Raw genomic sequence first — 12,002 nt, 5'->3', positions numbered from 1 at the left:
TCAAAGAACAAGGTTGTCCAGAGACCAAATTCCCATTTGATCCTCCATGCTGTCCCTGTCAAGTGTTGTTGCTAGGAATTGGAGGTATAAATCTGCCTAATTCTGGGGATCAGTTGGCAGGCCGATTTGGTTTTCCCACTACGCAACATCAAACAACTTAACTTTATCTGTAATAAAGTGATATTTTGGCCCCCATTTCTATCCTTTGCTTTATTTCCCAAATTGTTCAGAACCTAGGCAAGAAGAGGGGGATTAGTTTACTGGGACCCACTTGGAAACTGCAACAATTGATGCCAAATTCCACACCAGGTAAGGTAGGGACTGGGAGAGGCTAATGTCTTTGGCAATTAGGAAGTAATCATAAATCACTATCTTCTTAATAAAGTCAAACAATTTTTCAAGGAAGGCAATTGAGGAAATGTCTCCATGGAGATTTTGGTGGGACAATGTTAACTACTGCCCCAATCCTTGTTTTGTAAGATTCTCTAAGAATGGGACTATGCCACCCAGGGGACTATATTAGTCAGGGATATTTTAGTTGCACATGTATAAAACGTACCTTGAAATAGCTTAAATGAGAGCAGCAGGTGTGGGAGGGAAAAAAGACAGAACTTAGTGGCCACTTAATTAATGGACAATGGGTTAGTCTACGATCCTGGATTTCAAATGCTATCTGGACTCTAGTCTTTATTGCTTATAATGCCTTGGTCTGTTTTTTCTACAGGCATACATTGCTTTGTTACATTTCACTTTACTGCATTTTGCAGATACTGCATTTTTTAAATAAAAGGTTTGTGGCAACTCTGCACTGAGCATACCTATTGGCACCACTTTTCCAATAGCATTTGTTCCCTTTGTATCTCTGTGTCACATTTTGTAATTCTCACATTTCAAACTTTTTCATTATTACTATATATGATTTGGTTATCTGTGAAACTACTTTGATGTTACTACTATGACTTGCTGAAGACTCAGATGATGGTAGCATTTTTTAGCAGTATTTTTATTTAAGGTATAATGCTTAAACATGCTTAAGACATAATGCTTTAATATGTTTAACACATAATGCTATTGCATACTTAATAGACTAGAGTATGGTGTAAAAATAACTTTTGTAAACACTGGGAAATCAACAAATTCGTGACTCACTTTATTGATATTTGCTTTCTTGTGGTAGTCTGGAACCGAACCTGCAATACCTCCAAGGAACACCTGTATGTGGTTAGGTAGGTTTGCTCCCTGTTGTGCCAAAGACGGTAAGTGGCAGCTCTAGCCTCAGTAAAATTGTCATATATTACTCTGGAGATTGGCTTGGCTCATGTACCTATCTTTATGACAGGGGAAGTCATATAACTGACAGCTTTATTACATAAAGGATAGGAATCTCCTGAAAAGATGGACATACAAAAGTGTTGTTCACTACGTTCTACCCTTGGCTACCCGGCACCTATACTTGTGCTTTCTTCAGTACACAGAATTTTAAAAATGCCCTAGTCTAAGATAATATAATTATACCATGGACAACTGAAATACTCTCTTCTCCAACAGGAGACATGCCAAACTCTCATCCAATTTTTCCATCTTGCTCTTGGAAACCAAGAGTTCTAGGTGATATGCATTTCTTAAACCAGGTTTGAATGTAGCACATCATGGTACAGCATGATAAAGATAACTTTATTAGATATTGGTATACACTTAAGGAAAGTAAGGGCACTCTAATTAGCTAGTAGATGAGGTTCTTGGTTAGTTAATACGTCCTTTTTTTTTTGGCTGTGTTGGGTCTTTGTTGCTGCGTGCAGGCTGTCTCTAGTTGAGGTGAGTGGGGGCTACTTTTTATTGCGGTGCACAGGCTTCTCATTGTGGTGGCTTCCCTTGTTGCAGAGCAGGGGCTCTAGGTGCACAGGCTTCAGTATTTGCGGCATGTGGGCTCAGTAGCTGTGGCTTGTGGGCTCTAGAGCGCAGGCTCAGTAGTTGTGGCGCATGGGCTTAGTTGCTCCGCGGCATGTGGGATTTTCCCGGACCAGGGCTCGAACCTGTGCCCCATGCATTGGCAGGCGGATTCTTAACTACTGCGCCACCAGGGAAGTCCAGTTAATGTGTCTTGAGTTTGTGCTCTGGAAGGTGCTCCCTGATCCCTTGCCCATACATAAGAGGGTACTGGAATTAAGCAATCATAGGCCTTTGTTTGCAAGACTTGGTATTTTTTGTCTATACAAGTCTCTTACAATCTTAGTTGGTTGCTGGCCACCTTGCTTTTTGGTAACTCTGGTTTAGAAACCAAAAACAGAGATGGTGTGTTAATCTGTTTTCTGTCCCTTAGCAATGTGTTACAAGTTTGGAATGCAATGTCTATCCTCCAGTCAACTAAATTAACTATGTATTTCTAATTTGGCCTTTGCATCCAAAATCATAAGCTGAGCAATGAGTTTAGGGATAATGCAGCTAGGATTTATCTCTGTCCACTTGCCTCCAAGTTGCATCTCAGGGAATGGTTCCTCACAATGGGACTAATTTGTCAAACTTTGTCAGATAGGATATACACAGCAAGAGATGCATGAGGTGATCAAGAATCAGGCTTTTTTCAGGGTTCCAATTATATCTTTTACTGAGTTTTCAACTCCTTAGCTGTTTGCACTAGCTTTAGCTCAGGACAGAGAATATGGGTTTTCCAAACCTGTACATTGCAGGTTTAGTTGATTCTCAGTCACATGGATTACTGAGTACATGCAGAAAGGGGGTGTCTTAGAAATATACAGTTGTTCCTCAGTACTCAAAGGTGACTGGTTCCAGGACCTGCCACAGATAGCAAAATCTGCAGATGCTTGGGTCCAGTAGTCAACCCTCCAGATCTGTGGATTCTGCATTTGCAGATTTAACCATGTATGTGGAGTCCCCCAATACTGAGGGCCACTGTATTTATTTTTAAAAATTCGCACAGTTTAAGGGTTAACTGTATTCTTTCTTCTGCATTCATATAGGCAGCTTGAACTGAAATGTATCCCTTTCTTGTAGGACCTTGCTAATGGACACACTGCAAAATCCTGACATTTTTCTACCAATTCCCCTAAAACGTTAACCTTGATATAGACACTGTCTAAGATCTAAAATTTAAAAATTTGCTTGCTTGCTACAACATAGTAAATATTAACGAACCTCCTAAGCCAAGGAATCATTATCACTGTGCATGCCACCTAGACTTACCAGTTTTACATTTCAGGGTGTGTCATTTGTTGACACTGGTATTATTTTATATACTAGTCAGGAATAAAAACCCAAACCTTGCCATTTTGAGATTTCTTACTCTTTTCCAGTTTAACAGTCCGTTTGAATTTCACATCAATTTTGGATGCAAGTTCAGGGAATTCAAAGTTTAACATATTATTAGGCTTTTCTCTCTCTCTAAGATTTTATCTGGTTGCTGGAGGTAAGTCCTTCACTACCATAGCATTGCTGGAGGGGCATCTGGCCTGCTTGCTGTCTAAATCTGTTGCTGTAAGGTCTATTGTTGATACAATTTGCAATCTATTCTCTCAAAATGTGATTGTTTTTCCTCTGCCCTTACTTTAGAATTTATGGGTGTTAGTGTCTTTTCAATAGGATCCTCTATCCAACCCATGGATTCATACCACAGCCTGTGCCATGAGTTTCAATCACCCTGTACTGCAGCAAGCCTGTGTAAAGCGATTGCGCTCTTACTGTGAATCAAATTTACATACCTCTTAAGGAATTCTGTATCTCCTTTTCAGTTCAGTGTAGTCAAGGAACATGCAGGAGTGGGAGTGGTTATCAATGCTGCCTGGCCATCTGCTTAAACATATTATGTTGCCATTTCTACTTGATTGTAGTTGCCTGTGTTGGGCAAAGTTCCAGGTGGGAAACAGGACCCAAGCCACAAGCTCCCTGTTTTTGAATTCCGAAGTCTTCCTGGCAGTGTCTATCCCTTACCCCTTAGGGTTTCAACTCTGAGGAGAGAGCCAAGAAATATGTCTCAATTCATGAGCACTTTTTTCCTCTTGCAATACCATCAAGACTGCCTCTACTGTCTTGTAATGATTTCTTTCTCAGACATGTTCGTGCCACATGGTGACCAAAGGCCACAGATAATTTAAGCTTTTGCTTAACTTCAGCCAGAGTGAGGTGCCTCTTTCTTAATAATGCTAGCCAAAATGGTGAGGTTGTCTCTGATTGGCTCCTTTTGTTAACCTGCCCATTCCTAAACCAATCCCTATGACTGAGGAATTATGGTACTTTGGTTGGCTTGATTCATGGGCCCACTCCTGTGGTATGGGAGTTAAGACCAGGAAATGGATGGTTGCACCTGGAGAAACAAGGGTAGATCTACATTAGTTAGGACAAATTCTCAAATATCAGTGGGTCACACAAAAGAATGCATAAGAGGGGCTTCCCTGGTGGCACAGTGGTTGAGAATCTGCCTGCCAATGCAGGAGACACGGGTTCGAGCCCTGGTCTGGGAAGATCCCACATGCCACGGAGCAACTAGGCCCATGAGCCACAATTACTGAGCTTGCGTGTCTGGAGCCTGTGCTCCGCAACAAGAGAGGCCATGGTAGTGAGAGGCCCACGCACTGCGATGAAGAGTGGCCCCCACTTGCCGCAACTAGAGAAAGCCCTTGCACAGAAACGAAGACCAAACACAGCCATAAAAAAATTAATTAATTAATTAATTAAAAAAAAAGAATGCATAAGAACTCTAACACAAGTTAATAGGCAGGCAGCTATCCTCCAAGTGAAGATTCAGGAAACCAGAGTCCTTCCACCTTGTGGCTTCGCCATCTTCTACACATGGCTTCCAATACAAATGCCTTAAGTTGCTGGGGAATGGGAGATGCTGGAGAACTTTTCATGTGATATCTTTTATGGACCAGAGATGCAATAGGAGCTCATCACTTATACTCACATTCCACTAGTTAGAATCTAATTGGCATATCTAACTGGGAAGCCTAATTGCAAAGGAGGCTGGGAAATGTAATCTAACTCTGTGCCCAGAAGAAGAATCTAGTGTCTGCAAGAGTCCACTATTCTGATCACTAAATATCCATTTTACCTCTCTTCCCAAACAAAGAACACATCCTACTCCAATAAAGACAACCTAGAAGTTCTATCCAGTTACTAGGTCGGGCTTAAAGTCTAGTTTTTAGGTAATGTGCAGTCCTCTTCATTAGGTCCAGATACAACCTATGAATTAAAAAACACAAGTTATCTCTAATATCACCCCAAATTCCAGGAAACATATTGTACAGTGGTAGATCAGAAACAGGTAACTACAATATGCTCTCATTAGGAAAAGAGAAAACTGTGAGACACTAGGCAATATAGATACATAACAATGATGAAATACTGAGCAGGCATTTTGTGGTCCATCTGCTGTGAGTGGAGGAAATTTTGATGAGATCGCAATTTAGTTTTGGAGGGGAATTTGTCCTCTGTCTTCTGTATGGCCCAATACTGGCCTCTGAAATGTTTTCTGCCCATTATTACCCATGGCCACGTCCTATGTGAGTATTGGGGAGTTGTAAAGCATTTATGCTCTATTTTCTACTTATTCAAGTTTGGGATGGAACAGCTGCCTCAAGGTTTTAACACTTGAACAATATTTGAATCAAGTTCATAATTTGATCAGTAATAAAATTCCTTCAAAAATTTAGTCCTATGATCTATTTGCCTCCAGTAACTACACCCAATTTATTCCTTTGCTTCCTTGCCCCCGTGTCAGTTTCTCAAGAACTTCATCCCAGCCTCCTTGAGGCCATCGAAAATAACAGCCTTGGATGGAAAGGCCAAAGCCTTGATCTGATTTTTGTTCCGGCACTAAATCTTGGGAGGACTGTACTCAAGGCCTCTTCTAGTTTCTTTTTTTTACTGTTCCAGGTCAAGAATTCCAAATATTCCTATGCACTTCCATTTCTGCAACTGTTTCCTGAGCTTATCTCTTTAGCAAAGTCTTGCTAAAAGTAAAATGCTAAAATGCAAAATACAGTATTACTTATACTCTTTTGAACTATTTCCTCTTATTATTGAGATTGTACTGAGCTACAGTCTCAATAGGTAGGTAATAGTTTTACCCCCCATTTTGCCACTGCGAAACATGGGTCTCCTTCCAGCCTCTGATGCCAGTTTCTCCAACATCTGCTGCATCATCAGTAAGCCAATACCGCATATTTTATAGCATAAAAATATGGGGTACTGCCTAAGCAGTACCCCACTTCCAGCACCAATTTCTAGGTTAGTCATAGTCATTCTAGCTCCTGTAACATATGAATTCTCAAATCTCAATTTTCTCTCTTACAGGAAGTCCAAAAAGCAGTGTTTCTAATTTGGAGGTGTCTGTCTTTCAAGTAGTAATTTAGCCATTCATGCTCCTTCTCTCTTCTGGCTCTGGCCATCTTCAAAATACAGTTTTTAAGATCACCATACTCACTAGCTTCAAGTTGATGGACAAAGAGTGAAGATGGAAGGACTTCATTAAGCCTGAAAATGAGCATGTCACTTCCTTTTACACTTCACTGGCTAAAAGTCATTCAAATGACCACAAATAACTAAAGGGAAGTTGGGATATTTAGTCTAGCTGTTTGCCCAGGAAGAAGAAATAAGTTTCATGAATGACTAATCAAGTCTCTATTACAAGGTTCTAAAAGGAAAAAAAATGCTACATAAAAAGAACAGAAAGTCACTCCAGGGTCTTTGTCCATTCTAATAGGTGTGACCTTATTCTAATAGTTCCAACAAAATAATCATTTCCCTATTATATAAAAGAGTAAGAATTCACTTTGTTGTAAATAATGGGATTACTTCAAACAGAGTATTTGTGATAGTGTGATAGGTACATAAGTCAGACTGCAGAGGGTTAATAAGTGAAATTCAGATAACAAAAAGAGACATTGAATGTAGAATACTCTTTAAAGCTTGGTTGTGAAGGAAAGGAAACACAGTGGAACCACAAATGTAGAGGATTGAAGACAGAAAAGATAATAGAAGAGAACTCAGGGATTGGAACTAGAGTACAGACGGATAATTCATCTTATATAAGAGCTGGGAGTGTCTCATTCCTCTGATATTGGAGGAAAGGAAAGATCCAGAAGTACCTAAGTTTCTAGCATTTGGAAAATTGAAGGAGTTTGTGACTAATAGCATTGATCTTCTTGTGAAGTTTGAAGTAAAGTCACATAATGAAATGTGGTTGGGATTTAAAGACTGCAAAAGTATTCTGGTGGGAAGGGAGAAAAAGGTGCTGAAGAATATATAAGTAGGAGGTTAAGACCTAAATCTGTAGCGTTAAGATACATAATGTAGTGTACTGTTCTGCACAGAACTTAGCAACCGCTGTAGGAGAGGAACAGGCAGATGATTAGCACTTCGTGTGTATATTTACTATAACACTTATTACACTGTAAAGCCCCAGGAAGCAGAGACTTAGATTTTACAAACTATGCACACAGTAGGCACATGATGAATTTTTGCTTGAATGAATTGATTCAATCATTGCCAATTCTGCCATAGTACTCTGTAGAGTACTGGCAACTGCCCACATTTCATATGGTATGCCAATGCTAAAAAGAAAAAAAAAGGCTAAAAAAATTCAGGCATACTCAGCTAAACTTAGCAGTCTTAAAACGGCAACTATGTCAGCTGAGACATACTTTTTATCTTGTGCCAGTACATCTTTCTTTGATGTTTCCTTCATTTTCCTTATGCTACTGTGTTATTGAACCTGAAAGGGATAAATCTAAGTTCAATAAGCTACGTTATTATTCCAAAAGTCCTGAAAGTTCTTCAGACACCTACAACTGAACTCACAACCCCCATCACAATATTCCTTTCAAGAGATTCACAGACAAGGATGACTACTTATGATGCTTACTTCACAGATAAAAAGCTGAGTAGGTGAGGGGTGGAAGGACAAAATCGAGGTCATTCACTGAATCGTCAGCAGAGTCTGGCACAGATTCTGCTTCCTTCTCCTGTTTTCTCCCCTTGGAAACTTCAGAGTCGTAGTGATCTCAGACTTCACTTAGTCGAACTCCTTTATGTTACACAGGTGTAAACTCAGGTTCAGGAAGTCTGACCCAAGACTTAGTCAAAGTGGGCTCTTTCCTTTACACGACGCCATCTCTCAAGATCCACAGCCCTAACTCACCATTTGGCGGTAGAAAAAAATGGCCAGAAACGAAACTACGTACAAGAGTCCAGAACCAGGCTCCACCTCCCGGATCAGGCAGTCCGGGCCTCCAGCTAACAAAGCGTCTGGTCCGTGCTTCGGTATGGGTTCCCCACCCGGCCCAGGCTGCTCCTCTCCAGCCTGCCCGCCCGCCCCCAGCACCGCAGCACTGCCCGCCCGCGGGGGCCCAAGTCCCGACCCTCGAAATCTCACTTTCGTGTTTCGGCCACCCGCGCGCCACCGCTCAGGCGACGACTGATGGCGTCATCCGTACTTCCGCCTGCGGCTGCGTTCTAGTCATCAGCGAGGAAGGAAGAAGGGAGGTCTGAAGGGCTGTGTGCGGGGGAAATAGCGAGGAAAGAGAAGCAATCCGGGTGTAGCGGGCGCTACGGCAGTAACCGCGGCCCTCCTCTGTCCCTGGCGTCCCCCCATCGGAAGTCGCCCTAGGCACACTTCCCCCGACTCTGGGTAGTCTCCCCTCCGCTTGATCTCCCGACACCCCGGTCTCCCTCTTCGCCTCTAACCACCCCCTCCTAGCTCCCTCACGCTCCCTCCCTCTCCCTCCCTCCCATCGTCAGGCTCCCCGCCCTTAGTATCGCGAGACGAGGTGAGAGCTGGCGGAGCGGCGGCGGCGGCGGCAGCAGTAGAGGTGACCGAGGCGGTGGCGGCGGAGGCGGCACCGAGCGCTGTGTTGGTCCCGGTGCGGCCGAAATCGCGGTAGAGCGTAGCCCCCACGCCCCTCCCCCGTCCGCGCCCTCCCTCTTTCCCCGGAGATGGAGAAGGCAACGGTTCCGGTGGCGGCGGCGGCAGCTGAGGGAGAAGGGAGCCCCCCGGCGGTGGCTGCTGTGGCGGGCCCCCCCGCGGCTGCACCGGCGGCGGAGGTCGGCAGCGGCGTTGGCGGCGGCGGCGGCAGCGGGGCTTGCTCGGCCTCGTCTCCTCGTGGGATGGTGCGAGTCTGCGACCTGCTCCTGAAGAAGAAGCCGCTGCCGCAGCAACACCACAAGGCCAAGCGTAACCGGACTTGCCGACCCCCCAGCAGCAGCGAAAGCAGCAGCGACAGCGACAACAGCGGCGGCGGTGGAGGCGGCGGCGGAGGCGGCGGCGGCGGCGGCACCAGCAGCAACAACAGCGAGGAAGAAGAGGACGACGACGACGAGGAAGAGGAGGTTTCTGAGGCAAGGGCCTGGTTTCAAGGGAAGGAGGGAGGAAGGGAGCGTAAAGGGTAGGGGCCAAAGGTGGGAGGGGACTTGCGGTGGGACAGATTCCTGTGGGCTTGATCTGTCTTAGGGGCCAGGCTTTCCACTGCCCCCTTTCTTTCCCCGGCCGAAATTGTGAGGTGTGGACATGTGGGGGAGGGTAGCTGACACGTGGGGGTGGGAGGACCACGGAGTGCACAGAGTTGGTGAACAGCACGTTACCCTGGCATGGTTCACTCGGTTTAGGATGGAGGGAATCGCTTAGATTCCCTCTTTGCCCAGCCGGCGGGGTCGGCCTTGGGCCAGTAGGGCCGTGTTACTCCTGGGGCGGGGGCGGGACCAAAGCTGGAGGGGTAAGATAATAGGTAGATGAGTTTCGTGAGGAACGACTAGGAGGTTGGTACATTTCTCCCACTTGTGAGGTGGAGGGGAGCAGTTTTGGGGGGAGGCAAGGTTGTAATGGACTCAGAGCTAGGTATTTGTGTACGTGAGAGACACGTGAGAAGCTGTACTTTTCCATACTGTTCTGCTGCAGGTTTTTTTTTTTTCATAACTATTGTGGCTGCTGAAGTAACCTTCACTTCCTCAATCTCTCAAGGATTTTGGATGAACTGATCTTATGTCCATATACATTTATATGTAACTCGGTGGATGAAAAATATGTTTGATCCTTACATGTACATACTCTTACATTTTCAAATGCTTCCTTGGTGAGGAAGAATTAAGCTAGGCCCTGTTGCTTTCCACATAACGTCAGGCAGCTGAAGAGTCTGCTTTGGAGCCAGGCTTTGTTGTGGTGAGTTGGAATAGGAAGGCCTCTTGGTTTGTCCTAGTGATCTGGTTTCATAATAACTGTTTATAATTTTTCCTGGGTCCACAGACAGGCGGCGTTGCAGGACCTCATTCTTCAAAGAAGACCATTTAACCAAAACTCAGTAAAACATACCAACCATACTGAGAACAAGCGAAGAAGAGTTAGCCTTACTAGTTAGCAGCTCTTTTGTAACTCTTTTGTCCACTCCCTGAAATGGAAGCTTGAAAATCTTGATCTGAAGAAAGAAGTTGTAACTTAAGGCAGCAGAAGGAAAGCAGCTTTAAAGGCTGATTATAAATTAACTTATAAGAGAGAACAACTGAATTATCTAGAAGTACCACTTGCCATTTATTCTTTTCCACAAGCACAGCTAATTTTGGTAAAAGACTGGTTTTTCGAAAATTGCATTATTGGAACTTGGGTTCCCTAATTTCAAATAGGGAAATACCTTTTAAAGAATTTGAGACTTGTCTGTTAGTAGAAGACTAGATTCTCTTTGACCTCAGACTGGATGAAGTTATATCGGTAGAGATGTAATAAATAGTTCGTGCGTGTATACCAAAAAGATGGACACTCCCTGCTATTTCATTAGCCTACTGAATTCTAAGGGTAGGTTTGTAGTGATAGATTTTGTATTGACCTAGTTGGGTGTTTCAGGATAGTGTGTTGCTCAGCCTGCATATGAAACAGTGAAGAGAAGGATGTGACAGGATCCTTATTTCCAGTAAAATCTATTATATGGTAGTTAGAATCATTCAATTGTATTATTTTTACAGAGATGAGAAACATTTTAGAGGTAATCTCATCTAACCCTTTTATTTTAAAAATGAGACTTTTTTTTTTTTTTTTAAGGAAACTGGTTGTGGTGGTAACAGCAAAAGTGGAAGTCAGAGTTTTCTAATGATTCAGACCAGTATACTTTTCATGACAATTTATTCCCTGTATCTCCCTCCTGACCTTTTTCAAAAACTAGGCGGTCAATTGCAAGGTAACACAATCATGCAGCTATGGGCAAAATACCAATATTTTATTAAGATTTTAAATTCTCGGATAAAGTATCAAGCTCTGGTTTGGAACTTAATATGAAGTTGAGTGCAGTACTTACTGAAATATTATTCTCTAAACTTCACATACCTAGATAGTTCTGTCCATTGGAATTGAGCCAAATAAGCAAAACTTTTAGTAATTCATTAAATCATGTAGAATAGGCTTAAGTTTGTAGGTGTGTTAGTTTTGTGAGTTGGGTTTGTTTTCCTTGGAAGATAGGAATGATATATGTTGACTGATCAACTAGGGGAGTGTTTTCTTTGTTTTTAATATGCTTTATTCTGTCTTCTGTACAGTGGTGTAAACAGTGGGTTTGTCATTTGTTATGGAGCTGAGTCAGGAGAAATAAGTGGAAGAAAGCACAACCATTTGTATAAATCTATACAGGTACATGATGAGGGATAAGCAGGCAGGAGGACAGTATGTCTCTGCACCTGCCTCCATCCTTGACCAGAATAGAGAAATAAATAAACGTAATTGTCACTGTACACTATAAGCTAAATGGATGAGTTGTGCAGTGTTTTTCATTTCATTACCGTTTTATTGACATGTTAGCAGAAGTTTAACTTGCTAGAGCTAGGAAATCTTGTGGCTAATACTTAATTGTACTTACTTCCTTTCTGTTATTGGCTACACAATGAAAAATATGGATAACGTCTTTGAGATTATTCTTCCAATAAAAAAATCATTGAAAGGTTAAGAAGGAGTAAGAAAGGTTATAGTTTTGGGATATTTAACTTACAAAAGTGGAGGATAATTTAACAAGAAT

The 12,002-nt window shown here is 42.9% G+C and overlaps 2 protein-coding genes across 17 annotated transcripts in view; one reads left to right on the top strand and one right to left on the bottom strand.

Annotated features, from left to right (window-relative positions):
• ALB (albumin) overlaps nucleotides 1-8,644 on the bottom strand; it is a 144,006-nt gene extending 135,362 nt beyond the window's left edge. For 3 of the 8 annotated variants that reach the window (XM_019932706.3, XM_073805327.1, XM_019932705.3), the window contains exons 1-2: nucleotides 7,880-8,369; nucleotides 3,717-3,962 (exon numbers count right to left, since the gene is read on the bottom strand). The gene's annotated coding sequence lies outside the window, so the exon portion shown is untranslated. Of the gene's footprint in view, nucleotides 1-3,716; nucleotides 3,963-7,879; nucleotides 8,370-8,389 lie in introns of those variants that run through there. The other 5 variants (XM_073805331.1, XM_019932712.3, XM_073805328.1 and 2 more) reach the window with 4 other exon arrangements.
• Nucleotides 8,645-8,806: 162 nt separating this feature from the next.
• The window catches only part of ANKRD17 (ankyrin repeat domain 17), a 161,341-nt gene continuing 158,145 nt past the window's right edge, over nucleotides 8,807-12,002 (top strand). For all 9 annotated transcript variants that reach the window (XM_033857133.2, XM_033857129.2, XM_033857128.2 and 6 more), the window contains exon 1: nucleotides 8,807-9,351. In XM_033857133.2, the coding sequence (XP_033713024.1) occupies nucleotides 8,950-9,351 (402 nt within the window). In that variant the 5' untranslated portion in view covers nucleotides 8,807-8,949. The remainder of the gene's footprint in view (nucleotides 9,352-12,002) is intronic.

The sequence above is a fragment of the Tursiops truncatus genome, chromosome 5 (assembly GCF_011762595.2).
Source record: "Tursiops truncatus isolate mTurTru1 chromosome 5, mTurTru1.mat.Y, whole genome shotgun sequence".
Lineage (NCBI taxonomy): Eukaryota > Metazoa > Chordata > Mammalia > Artiodactyla > Delphinidae > Tursiops > Tursiops truncatus.
The sequence above is the reverse complement of the archived record's forward strand: the minus strand, read 5'-3'. Positions and strand labels throughout refer to the sequence as shown.